At 32.7% G+C, this 12,537-nt stretch overlaps 1 protein-coding gene across 1 annotated transcript in view; it reads right to left on the bottom strand.

Moving 5' to 3' along the window:
• Window positions 1–524: 524 nt before the first annotated feature.
• The window catches only part of LOC133178959 (G-protein-signaling modulator 2-like), a 48,757-nt gene continuing 36,744 nt past the window's right edge, over window positions 525–12,537 (bottom strand). The window contains exons 7-15 of the mRNA XM_061313618.1: window positions 11,031–11,146; window positions 8,170–8,434; window positions 7,273–7,358; window positions 6,846–6,874; window positions 6,610–6,677; window positions 5,931–6,020; window positions 5,382–5,529; window positions 4,416–4,594; window positions 525–2,965 (exon numbers count right to left, since the gene is read on the bottom strand). Coding sequence (XP_061169602.1) covers window positions 2,789–2,965; window positions 4,416–4,594; window positions 5,382–5,529; window positions 5,931–6,020; window positions 6,610–6,677; window positions 6,846–6,874; window positions 7,273–7,358; window positions 8,170–8,434; window positions 11,031–11,146 — 1,158 coding nt within the window. The 3' untranslated portion in view covers window positions 525–2,788. The remainder of the gene's footprint in view (window positions 2,966–4,415; window positions 4,595–5,381; window positions 5,530–5,930; window positions 6,021–6,609; window positions 6,678–6,845; window positions 6,875–7,272; window positions 7,359–8,169; window positions 8,435–11,030; window positions 11,147–12,537) is intronic.

Raw genomic sequence — 12,537 nt, 5'->3', positions numbered from 1 at the left:
ATGTAATAACCAGAGATCATAATAAGCAGTCTTTGTTTCACGAACGAGCTTCCAATTTCTCTCCATTACAAGGTTATGGTCAGAACACAATTCCCACATAATCCCCAAATATTGTGCGAGGTACATTTTGGGATTAGAAGCAGAAATGTATCAGGTAATATCTAATTTACATAAAAAGGAGTCAATAATTTCAGATGTTGCTCTCATTTTGACTGTAGTTTTATATTCATGTAAATCCCTTTTTGAGTTTTGCCACGGCTTTTTGTTTGAAAACTTAACTGAAGTTATCATTTTTTTTCGAATGACCTTGTACAAATTTTGCCATTTCAGCTGTTTTGGACATCAAAGAAACTATAATCAGATTGAAAACTTGCTGGTGATAATATGGAACATGCAAATCTACATTGTAATTGATCTTATTGGATGAACATTTCACCTTTATAATCCCTCCCCCATTCCATCTGGATGTTAGGGAAGTTACGGATCAGTTTTCAGTTTCAAGAAACAAAAAGAAAAAGTAACCCCAAATATTACTATGAATTTTATTATGGTCCCATGAATAAATGAAAAGTTGTATCATGGATATGCAACAAAACAATCATTCAACAAACATGTAACACAATTATCCTCTTTCTCTCATATGCAAGAGTACAAACAGATTGCTTCTACAGGAAAAAGAAAAGCTTTTAATACTGTTTGTAGATAATAGCTGATAAGAATACAAAGAAATGGTACTCTTGATGTGTCCGACTCGCTACAATTATAACTGACAAGTGTGAAATATGACCCGTGACCAAAAGTCACTGCAGTGGCCTTAAATAGTGTTAACAGCCAAATTCAACAAACATATGTATTCAACTTGGCAAAATTTTGTTAGGGACAGACAAAGCTTTAAAACAATCTTTAATCAGTGGTGTATAAAAAATCACATTAGAAAACATCTCGTGGAGAGCAATATACACAAGCACCAATTGAATTCTAGTAGTTCACCACACATACACCAATAGCAATAATGTAATGAAAATCATATTCCTAGGAATTTCAATCTCAGATAAGTACATAAAATGTGATGTGAGGTAATAACTAGAAATACCATATACAGTCTAACCTTGTTATCTCAAACTTGATTGAACTGAGATTTAACTTCAAGGTATCTGAGAATTCGAGATAACAAGGTTGAAATACATAAAGAAAAATGGGTTTGGACTGTCAACTCACTTTGACATATTCCTCGAATTTGAGATATATGTTCAAGATAACAAAGTTCAACCGTACATTTCTCTGACTCAAGATTTTTTTTTTAAAAAACTTTACACCTGCATGTACCTTAATAGATCTTTAGAGCTTCTAAAGAATGGAGGTGTACAAGGTGAAGACAATACCCAAATCTGAGAAAAGACATTTCTCAATTCTAAAAGTTCATGAAAAGTTATATTTGTCAAAAATTGTATTTTCAATATTGCTTTTAAACATTCACTTTCTGTATTTTATGGAATAAATTATTGATAAATAATTTTTTCACCCATGTTTTAAGGTATGTAAAAAGAAAAAAAAAAGCTTCGAACTCTCTCGAAAGCTCATGATTTGGCACAAGACTGAACGCGTTAACCAGTACACTACGATGTCTACATAACTTAGATGTGTGTTGGTGTGATTTAAATAAAAGAATAAAAAGTTCAATTTTTATATAAAATGGGTTCAGACTCCGTTTTTTGAAACATAAAAATAGATTTCCATAATTTAAACATTACTGAAGAATGGAAACCTGACCCATTCATGTTCAAAAATCATTTTTTTGGCTCTAATAAACCCATTTCCTTCTAAATATGCTTAACTGTCAACTTTAAAAACCAATTATCAATTAATAAGTTGTTCAATAAAATAAATTACTCAAATGTATTGAAGATTACATTATTGAAAATACAATTTTAGGAAAGTATAACTTTTCTGTGAACTCTGAAATTGAATATTGTCTCAGAGCAGGGGATTGCCCTAGTCTTGTATTCCCATTATCTTTGGCAATTCCAGTCTGTGTGGCCAGTCTGTGTGGTAAACAATAAGGTTTAAAAGAATTGCAATGTTATTTTTTGATATTTTCATAATTTCTTCTTTATATGGAAATTTTTTCAAAGGCTTCTCTGGACTGGGCCTTTAATACATTAATTTGGCTACAACTTAGAATGAAAAATACAGATTTCTGGCTAATATACAACATGTAAAACAAATGCAATAATAATATGAGATCCCTTCCTACCAAAGGGCAGGTCTGTGATTTAAATGTCCGTATATATTGCTGTTATGCCCTTTTCCTTTTGAGATGAAATTTAGCAAATCTCAACAAAAGGTATTTATTTTGGTCTCGTCCACCATGTATCATATATAATGCTGTAATAATTTTTTTAATGAGATTTACACATGGAAAAGAAGATCAATTGGCCCTAGACTCTCACCTGAGTATCACAAATTTCTCAGGCAAAGAACAAGCCCCAACTTGACCTCTGGACTCGTGTGAAATGAATTTTACAACTTGTTGAGGACTCTATTTTTCATTATCATATCCACAAAACTGTAAAGATACCTTTTGAAAAAATCATTTTAAAACATTTATAAAAATATATTTTCACACATTTTTGTGCTAAGCACCTACATGTATACCACAAGTTGGCATCACAAAAGCCAAGCTTATCTTTATGTTTATATACACATCAAGCGTTTAAAAAAAATTCACTAACAGTAAAAAATAAATAAGTACAGTGTTTTGCTATCTTTTTTTTTTACAATTATAGGGCTATTTTTTCTTCTTTTTGCCTGTGGTTTCTGGGACTAATTTAGGTAATGTAGTTCTTTGTTCTTCCAAACGACTTGACTGCACTTTTTGAATTAAACTGAAAAAGTCCTCATCAGGAACAGTTGGAGCTGGTCGTGGCGGGGGCATTGCACTTCTCTGGTCCTCTATCCTGCTACCCTGCAAGAGAATTAGCTTCAATGAGTAATACCATCATAGCATCCAAAATCTCAACAATTGGTCTCATTTTTATATATGTAATAGCATATTTCATGCTTTGGGGGGAAAAAGAAATGGAGGCCCATTTTTACATTCATTGAAGGAATTTTATATTTTCCCCCAAAAATAATAATTAAAAAAATTAAATAAAATTGTTGTCATTGGTTTATTATTTCTGTTACATAACTCAAATGAATTCATTAATACAATTATATACTGTACAGCAGGTTAAAATCGCTGTCGGAAAAGATCGCGATTTGTTCAACTTGCAGCAAATCGCAGTCGTTTGAATTCGCGGAAAGGAAAAATTAATATACAAAAACTTTTTTCAGCACTGCAAATATTTTCCTTACGTATTATGTCGATTCTGAACCCAAAACGAAACACCATACTGATCCCGATTAGAAGACAAAATGTTGTACGATTTACAATATTATGCATTCAGATAATTTTTTTCTTTCTTTCTCGTGTTTTCTCTCTTTTTTTTTTTGTTAAATATTTTTGAAATATATATGAGTCTATACTCGAGTGATTTATTCAAGTGATTTCAAGTCGTATCCAAAACATTCATGTACAAAAAAGAAGCCCTTTGGCAGGTGTTCGTTCATAAGTATGTTTTGAGTAGCGTACAGAGTAGTATTTACTGCAGTATGTTTAAATCCCTCTGAATCTAAATCAGTACCGATAATCAAAATGTTGAACTGTTAATAAAATTGAATTAATGTGTAACAGTGTTGTCTTTACTACGTAAGTGCCTTGATTAAAGATAATAAGACTGAGTGATACGCACGGGTGAAATCTAACAATACATGTTTTATAGATGATTACATTGCACCTCTACTGGGTGGCAGTTATAGATGTTTTTATCAATTAAGCTTTAAAAAAAATCAACAACTACGTGTTAGTAATTGATCCGTTCACCCGCAAAATTAGGAAGACAGCCTATATCTCCGCTATATTAATTACTGCTGTTATGCTTGCAAGGAAACACAAATAGAGTTAACGAATCTAATCACAGATATCGGTAATATTTCAACATATCCTTATTAATTTTTGAAGAATTATTCACTGTATCTTGAATTCACGGAAGTTCTATTTCCGCGAATATAGCGAATATTAACTCCGCGAGTTAATTTCCTGCTGTACAGTAATTCATATTTTTTTCTTTCATCATGTTTTTTTCCTTAATTAAAAGAAAGCATTCAGGCTGAGAAAATTAATTCAATCATAATACAATGTATATATAACTCCAAAGTTCCAGTAAAGGAAATAATCAAATAACACTGATCATTTGATGCAGCAATGAGCCACTGAACTGGAAGAAATGTGACAAAAAAAACTTTCCCTGTAGAATTTAACCATTGAAAACTAAACTTCATCCTGCTTTATCAAGTTTCCCTCTAAGTTATACCTGACAACGCATCAACATTTCAAAGAAAGCATCGTCGGGTTCTTCCGTTGGCTGACTGTGGAGATACTGGCTGATAACTTCCTGTGAATTCAGACCTGGATACCGGGGAAGTTCTGCTCTTTGATCGTTCATTCGAGAACTCTGGATTCCTGCCACCATATCAAGAAATTCTTCCCCATCTGTAATCAATGATAAGTAGAGATAACTGAAGTTGTCCTAACAGCACTGATACCCCCTGTGGGAGCTCAATCAAGGCACACGTCATATGAAAGTATTTACAGATGCATCATATGCAAGTTTGGCCTGGATCCCTTTGAGATAAACAGAAAAATGACCCTAATGCTGATCTCAACTTTGGATCTACAGACATGCAAATGGATAGTTGGATACAGTGATTCCAGTATTTTGTTGCAGAGAGTATAATAAAGCTCAACTCACAAAATTCAATCAATAAGTGATTTAAAGCCTCAAATTAAATGAATGTTCATTGAGATGAAAAAACTTACAGCTAATAACAATATTATTGTAACAAATGTGGAAAATTTAGCATCAAAGCAAGATTGCAGAATTATGCATAATTTTTGTAAATTTGGTTTAGGAAGGGCGAACAGTTACCAAAGAATGTACTTGCTCAGAAAATCTTTAACTTGGCTACTCAAATGGAAAATATGGGCCGAGTAAACATCCCTAAAGGCAACATCCCAGCTAGTTAGGTCCAGGTGTAACTATTATTTGTGAATAGACCTGCTCTAAAAACTTTAACCTGGGAAATGAGTGCAGAGTAAATAACTTAAACTCATCTCAACTTGGCTGAGGTGAGCTAAAAAAGAGCAACTTCTACTTTTTTTTTATTTTTACACATTCAGAAAAATTTTAACACTCACTATCAACACTGTAAAATTGTTTTTAAGGTATTTCCCCTTTGTTCTCTGTTGAACTTCAGATTATAAATACAGAAGTGAGTACCTGTATCTTTTTTCAGCTGATCCCCATTGCTGTCTGGTTTCGATTCCATTGGTTTAAACGAGCACCTTTGATCATCAATTCGTCGGCTCTGGAACTTACTCAATAGGTCAAAGAATGAATCCTCACTCATCTCCTCATGAGTAGATAACTGTAGAAAGTAAACATGCATTGTAAATGCAGACCCATACAAAGTGCATGTATAACATATGACAGTAATAAACAATAGCTACATAAATTTATGTACATGTATTTCTGGTGCTCTTTCTAAGTAGAGCTAGAGTTTTTCAAATAATGTCAAGTGAATTTATGTGAATGTGTATTTTGGTATTTGGGATAAAGAATAGTCTGTCTTTAGATACATGTAGGTCCCCCCTCCATGTTTTGCATAGTAAGTCTGAAAAGACACATATATGTGTCTCTTTTTCACAGCAGGCATATGCTGACACAGGTTCACAGTATATATATCAATGGTATTTTTACCCCTATGCTTATTCTTATTTCATTTTTTTCTTATTTACTATAATTTTCCCTCAGCTTTTAAATTCTTACTTTTTCTTTCTTCTCCCTATCTACCTCTACAGCCACACTGGCAGATTTCATGAATTTGTTCATCTTTGGTCTGGCCCCACCAGTCTCTCCCTGTAAGATAAAAAAAATTTCAAAATACACGAACATTAATAATAATTGAAAAAAAAATCACATTTTACCTGATCTATATCATTCTCCAGTAAAAATATATATACCGTATAATGGGTATTTTCTATGGGTTGGAAATGTTTGCGATTTGACCTCTGAAAGGTAGCAAATTAATTTCTGCAATTTTAATTTCTGGGGCTGTTACAGTTAATGGGAAATAACTCCCAAATGCTAAAGATTCATAAAAAAAAAATGCCATGTTTTAAGATCTAATGACATGTTGACCTTGTTCACAATACTTTAAAATTGAGTCTCATTATTTTCAAATCACTTAATTTAATGTTTTTCTTCAGTACGAATATATTTCTTTAAATGTACTGTCAACAGTTATGAAATATCATTAATCAAGCTGTAGTTTTAACTAATTATCATATTTGATAATAAAAGATGCACTTGTAGAATATCTGAATTTATATTTTTTGAAAAATTTGTGATTGTAATTTTTTTTGGATCAGTCCTAGCTGCAAAATTCCCCCAAATATGGACAACCACAGAAAATACCTGTTATGTGATATTCTACAAATGTGCTTGCCTTTTTGTCTGGCGTTAACTTCATCAATTCCATATTTTCCATACTATGTCTTCTAAATGGTCGACGACCTAAAAATAACAAAATGGGAAAAATTACATTGGCCAAGTTTAACATATTGCACCATTAGATCATCTTCTCAAATCATAAACTTGCTAAATTATGTACTGTATATTATTTCAGAAAATTTTAAAAACATAAATTTTGTACTTATTTCAACAATAACATAAAAGACTTACTTATTCCAACATCTTTTTCATCTGAATGTCTGTGTGAAAAGAAAAAATGGTAATTAATACTACTGTAAATCACTTTTTATAAGCGAGAACTTAATTTTTGCGTAAATATGAGAGACGACATGCAAAAATTTAATTCTAATGTTTATTTGTATAAGAAAAAGATTACATGGAACTAAAACTAAAACAAAAATTCTTGAAAATTATGTCTCGCTTACAAATACCCAATGACAATCTTGTGAAAATAAGGTGTCGTAAAAATTTGGTGATCTACATTATATTTGAAATATTTTTAGATTTCTTCACCCAAGGTTATTAGAGTTCCTATAAAAAAGCTCCTTTGAAGTCATTTTTTTTTGGGGGGGAGGGAGGCAACAAATCAGGAAAATATTAGGTCTAAACTATCCCTTGAATCTGCTGAATGACTTACTGATTGACATTTCCGTTGATTCCAAGCACCTGTCTTAGATCAGCTAAATTCATCTGAGCTGTCAGTTGTCCCGTCTCATCTCCTATCTGTAAAAATTCATATCAACCAATCAATCTTCTGTTTATATGTAGTATATAGAGTTAAAAAATCTTAAAATTAAATTTTGTAAAAATAAGAAAAGATAATTTGACTTTAGTAACTGCAAAATTTATTCTTCCGCATGTCTACATACTCATCTAAAACTCATTTCTCCAGTTGTGGCCCCAACTTAGTCCCTAAGGTTATGTTTTGAACAAACTTGAGAACCTACACTTTACATGAATGCTTGCAAGAACTTTTGAGAAAACATCTGCTTAATTTAATTAGGGAAAAACTGAGTATGAATATGAGCCATTTTTAAACCTCAACTAGTTTGCAATATTGATATATCTATCTCTCATATTGCTTTCATCTTTTGTGCCTGATAAAATTTTCCTGAAGAACATATTTGTAAAGCCTACAGAGCTGCCAACATCATGAAATGAAAAATCGTAATGAGGGAGTCCAGGGGCTGCTTCAGCCCCAGCCATTGGATATTTTTTTCTTCATTTTGCTGACTTTAAAATGATTTTGTTCTCAAGTTAGCACAGAAACGTACAATGATAAGACAAACAAATGCCCTAAGGATTATGTTTTTTTTTAATTAGAGTAGTGAAAACTTAGGGTGGAAAGCTATGAAAATTCTGGTAATTCAGACTCTTCATCGAGAAAAATGAAAATTGGAAGAATATATAGAAAAAAAATAAGGTGTATTTTAGACATGGAAAACATAGCCTTTAATTATGCCAAAATTGTAAGGGTTGGCAGTGCTGAGCCTACTCAAAAGAGTGATCATTAAATTCAAAACAAAATTGATACTTCTTTAGAGATCTGTAAATGCTGACTGGCAAACTGCATAGCATCCTCATGGTTGCCCAGGGCCGTGTGGGCATTGCCCAGACTCCAACAGGCCCGGCCCTCTCCCACCCTGTCAGTTAGTTCCTGAGCAATCTGTAAATGCCTCATATGGTACTCAATAGCCTTCTCATAATCTCGGAGTAGTGTGTAAGTATTCCCCAAGCTGTAACAAGCCTGAGCCTCTAAAGCTTTGTCACCTAGAAGCTTTGCTATCTGTAGAGTTTTCCTACAAAATAAATCCAGGTTTGATATTCTTTAAGACTTTTTTCTTCTTTTTAAAAAGGGGGCAGGGATTAATATGGATATTCCATTACCAAATCATTCAGAGATTATCGATTTATATAAGCCAATGCATACACTGCAAAAATTTTGGAATTTTTTTTTTTTTTTTTTTTTTTTTTTTACACATATTTATTTTTGCAATTCTGGGTCAAAAAGCTACATGTTTAATTTTATATCAATTTTGATTTTTATATTTTGCAAATTCACCTGAGCACTAGGAAAAAATTTCAAGTATGTTTTATCAATCATGCAAAATTTCATCTACGTACAAGAATATATTCATGTAAACAAACTTTCAAATAAAAATAATTGACTTACTGAAATAGACAAGTTCATTTGAGGTTAAAAAAATATATTCAAGGGTAACTAACACTGTCAGAATGATAAAGTTAAAAACAAAAGGCCCAAGGGCCTTGAATCACTCTTCTGAAAAACTGTACATCACTTCTCTTTGAAGCCTCTAAGTATCCTGTATATTTAGATAAAGCCTTGAAATTCCAAACATAGGTCATCATGACCTATATTTTAGATGAAACATTCTGAGAACCTAAGATGATTCTAAGCCAATAAGTACCTGAGTGGGTCATGGTGACCTACTTATCACTTGTCAATCTCTGAGGACCCAAAATGCATCAACTAAGTTTGATGATTCTAAGCCAATTAATACCTAAAATATTTAATTATAACCATAAAATTTCAAAAGTAGGTCACAGTGACCTACTTTTCAAATGACATACTTTGAGGACCCAAGATGCATCAACTGACAAAGTTTGATGATTCTAAGCCAATTAATGACCAAAATATTTCATTATAGCCAATTAGTGACCAAAATATTTCATTATAGCCATATAGTCAGGGTAACCTACTTTTCAGTTGTCATACTCCGAGGACCCAAGATTCAGCAACTGATAAAGTTTGATGATTCTAAGCCAAATAGTACCTGAAAACATTAAATACAGCCATAAAATTTCAAAAGTAGGTCATGGTGACCTACTTTTCATTTGTCGTACTACTCCAAGGACCCAAGATGCAGCAACTGACAAAGTTTGATGATTCCAAGCCAATTAGTACCTGAAATATTTCATTAAAGCCATAAATTTTCAAAAGTAGGTCAAGGTGACCTACTTTTCAGTTGACCTACTTGAAGGGCCCAAGATACATCAACTTACAAATTTTGATGTTTCTTAGCCATACAGTACCCGAAAATATTAAATACAGCCATAAAATTTCAAAAGTAGGTCACGGTGATGTTTTTTGAGGACCCAAGATGCATCAACTTACAAAGATCTATGATCATAGGCCTTAAAATGTCCAAATTATGCCTCTAAAATGCTTTGAAATTGAATGTCTGCAAAGTTCAAAAAGTAGGTCACTGTGACTTACTTTTTAATAAATATGTATCATCTTACAAGATTTAATGATTCTAAACCTCTCAGTATTCGAATTAATGACCTTTATTGTTATGAAAAGATTAACCATAAAATTCAAAAAAAAGGTCAAGGTGACCTACTTTTTGGTTGATGTACTCTGAGGACCCAAGATACATCAACTGACAAAGTTTGATGATCATAGGCCTTAAATTGTTCAAAATATGCCTCTAAATCATTTTGAAAAAGAATGGCCACAAAATTTAAAAAGTAGGTCAACGTGACCTACTTTTGAGTCAACATGATATGAGGTCCTTAGATGCATCACCTGACAAGATTTGATGATCCTAGTCCTTAGAATAAGCAAAATATCAACATTTTAATAAAATGTAATTTTTGGTCAACTTTGAAGTGACCTTGAGACCACGCCCTTTGCCCGAGGGTGATGCCTTGAACAATTTTTAATCTACAACATATCCTCATCCTTTTGTGTAAGTTTGGTGATAATCTGCCCAGTGGTTCTTGAGAAGATTCTTTAGCAACCAGTCCTTTTGGTTTTATTCACCAAATTATCTCCCCTTGTTTAAGGGCCACAACCCTAGTTAGTATAAGAGGGAGCCCTTGGGCCAAGGATACCTTGTGACAAATTTGACAATAATTGCCAAGGGGTTCTTGAGTTAGGGCCCATATTCTAAAAATTTTAAGCACACCGCACAAATGGCCATAGCATTAGCTCTTTGAGCCTTTGGCTCAGAAGAGCTAAAAATAGCAGATGTTGCATGTGCAGCATAATTCAAATAGAAGCAATTATAAATACTGTAGAATACTCTTTTCCATGTTTGATTAATTTACGCCATGTACGCGGTCATAAACTTTCCATGGAAATGTGTCACAGTGTAATTCAAGTGCATTTGAGACACAATGGCAATGCAAGACATCCACATAATTTAATTCTCACAGATTGAACAGAAATTGTGATTCTGCTGAATTAGGACTTCGTGGAAATAAGTACATTTACAGGTATATGAATTTTACCATCAAAGGAAAAAAACTCACTCAACAAAATATATTTTTGTCATTTTATCTCTAAATTATTTTTGCAAATGCATTGCATTTGCGAAATTGCTAAAATCTCCTTGACAGTAAAAAATCTCCAGATTTATGGTACATTACCTGTATTTTTCTGCTGCTACATCAAATTCACCAAGGAAGATGTGAGCATTTCCCAGATTGCTGTATGCTCGTCTTTCTGCCTGCTTGTCACCAAATTCTTTGGCAATAGCCAGCCTCTGAAAGGAACACTCTATTTCATAAAATACATGAAATCATTCACAACACCTTCCTTTTCAGAAAACCTCTATTTTCTCATTCCAGAAAGATTTCCATTTTACAAATATAAGTTCTCTCAACAACCAATCCCAACTTTCTTATTAATCATCAAGGAAAAACCAAACACAAATGCTTAAAAATACACATGTAGACCCAATTAACTATAGAATATACTAGTCTCTTATATTTAAATAAAAAAGCAGGATTTGCACTAATAGTTTTCTTGATGTCTATGATAATGACTTCTTAATTTATCACATACAAAAAGATGTAAATAACAATTACATTTCACTTATTATTTTTGTGAGACAAAGTTTAAGATACCCTTTACATGCAAAAAATAATTAAGCTCAGGATAATTTTTTACACACTCAAGAACTTTATTTGCATGATGAAATAATATAGTGAAATTAAACAGACCTGTTTATAAAGTACTCATGAAAAAAGACTTTTCAATAACTTCTATTTTTTTTACATTACAATTATCAAATCATTATCAATATTAATATGCTATCATTTTTGCAGTTTTTGCCCATCTAAAATTACATCTCTTTTTGTACATTTTAAAGATGAAAATGGGCTAAACATTTGGTGAAACTTCAGGTACTGTTTGCAAGTTCACAAACCCACCCCTGCAATACTTTTGAAAACACTACATGCAATATTTATTTCTAATAACGATATGGACCAGACTCAGAATATTCAGTTTTTCTGCTAGTGAACATTGAACTTGCCAAAATGATCTTGGGTGAAGGACCTATCACAGCCTCAGCTCATAAGAAATCATTGTGCCAAGAAAGAACTTCCAATGCTTCTCCATTATAAGATATGGCAAGGATGAAAATACATTTTTTTTAAAAGTGACCTTGAACTTGGCCAAAGGACCTAGGGTCAAGTCATGCCACACCATCAAGTCTTAGTAATCTTTGTGTGAAGTATGAACTTCCAATGTTTTATAAGAAAGTTATGGACCTGGCACAAATTATATATTTCTTCTGCCACTGACCTTTGGTCATGATCAGAAAACACCCTCAAATCATAAGCAATCTTTGTGTCAAGTATTGACTTTCAATATTTCTCCATCAGAGAATTATGGACCAAACATGAATTATACACCTATTCCACCAGTTACCTTGAACTTGAATTACAGTTGAACTTCGGTATCTCGAACACTGATATCTCGAATACCATGGATATGTCGAAGTGATATGGAAGTCCCAACCACTTATTCTTTAGGCATTTTACCCTTGATATCTTGAATCCTTGGATATCTCGACGTTTTGCTTGATCCCATCGAGTTCAAGATAACGAGGTTTGACTGTATACATTTTTTAAAAAAGTGACCTTGAAC

The sequence above is a fragment of the Saccostrea echinata genome, unplaced genomic scaffold (genome assembly GCF_033153115.1).
Source record: "Saccostrea echinata isolate AGI-Se365-2 ecotype Australia unplaced genomic scaffold, CSIRO_AGI_Sech_v1 ptg000004l, whole genome shotgun sequence".
NCBI classification, from domain to species: Eukaryota; Metazoa; Mollusca; class Bivalvia; order Ostreida; family Ostreidae; genus Saccostrea; species Saccostrea echinata.
The sequence above is the reverse complement of the archived record's forward strand: the minus strand, read 5'-3'. Positions and strand labels throughout refer to the sequence as shown.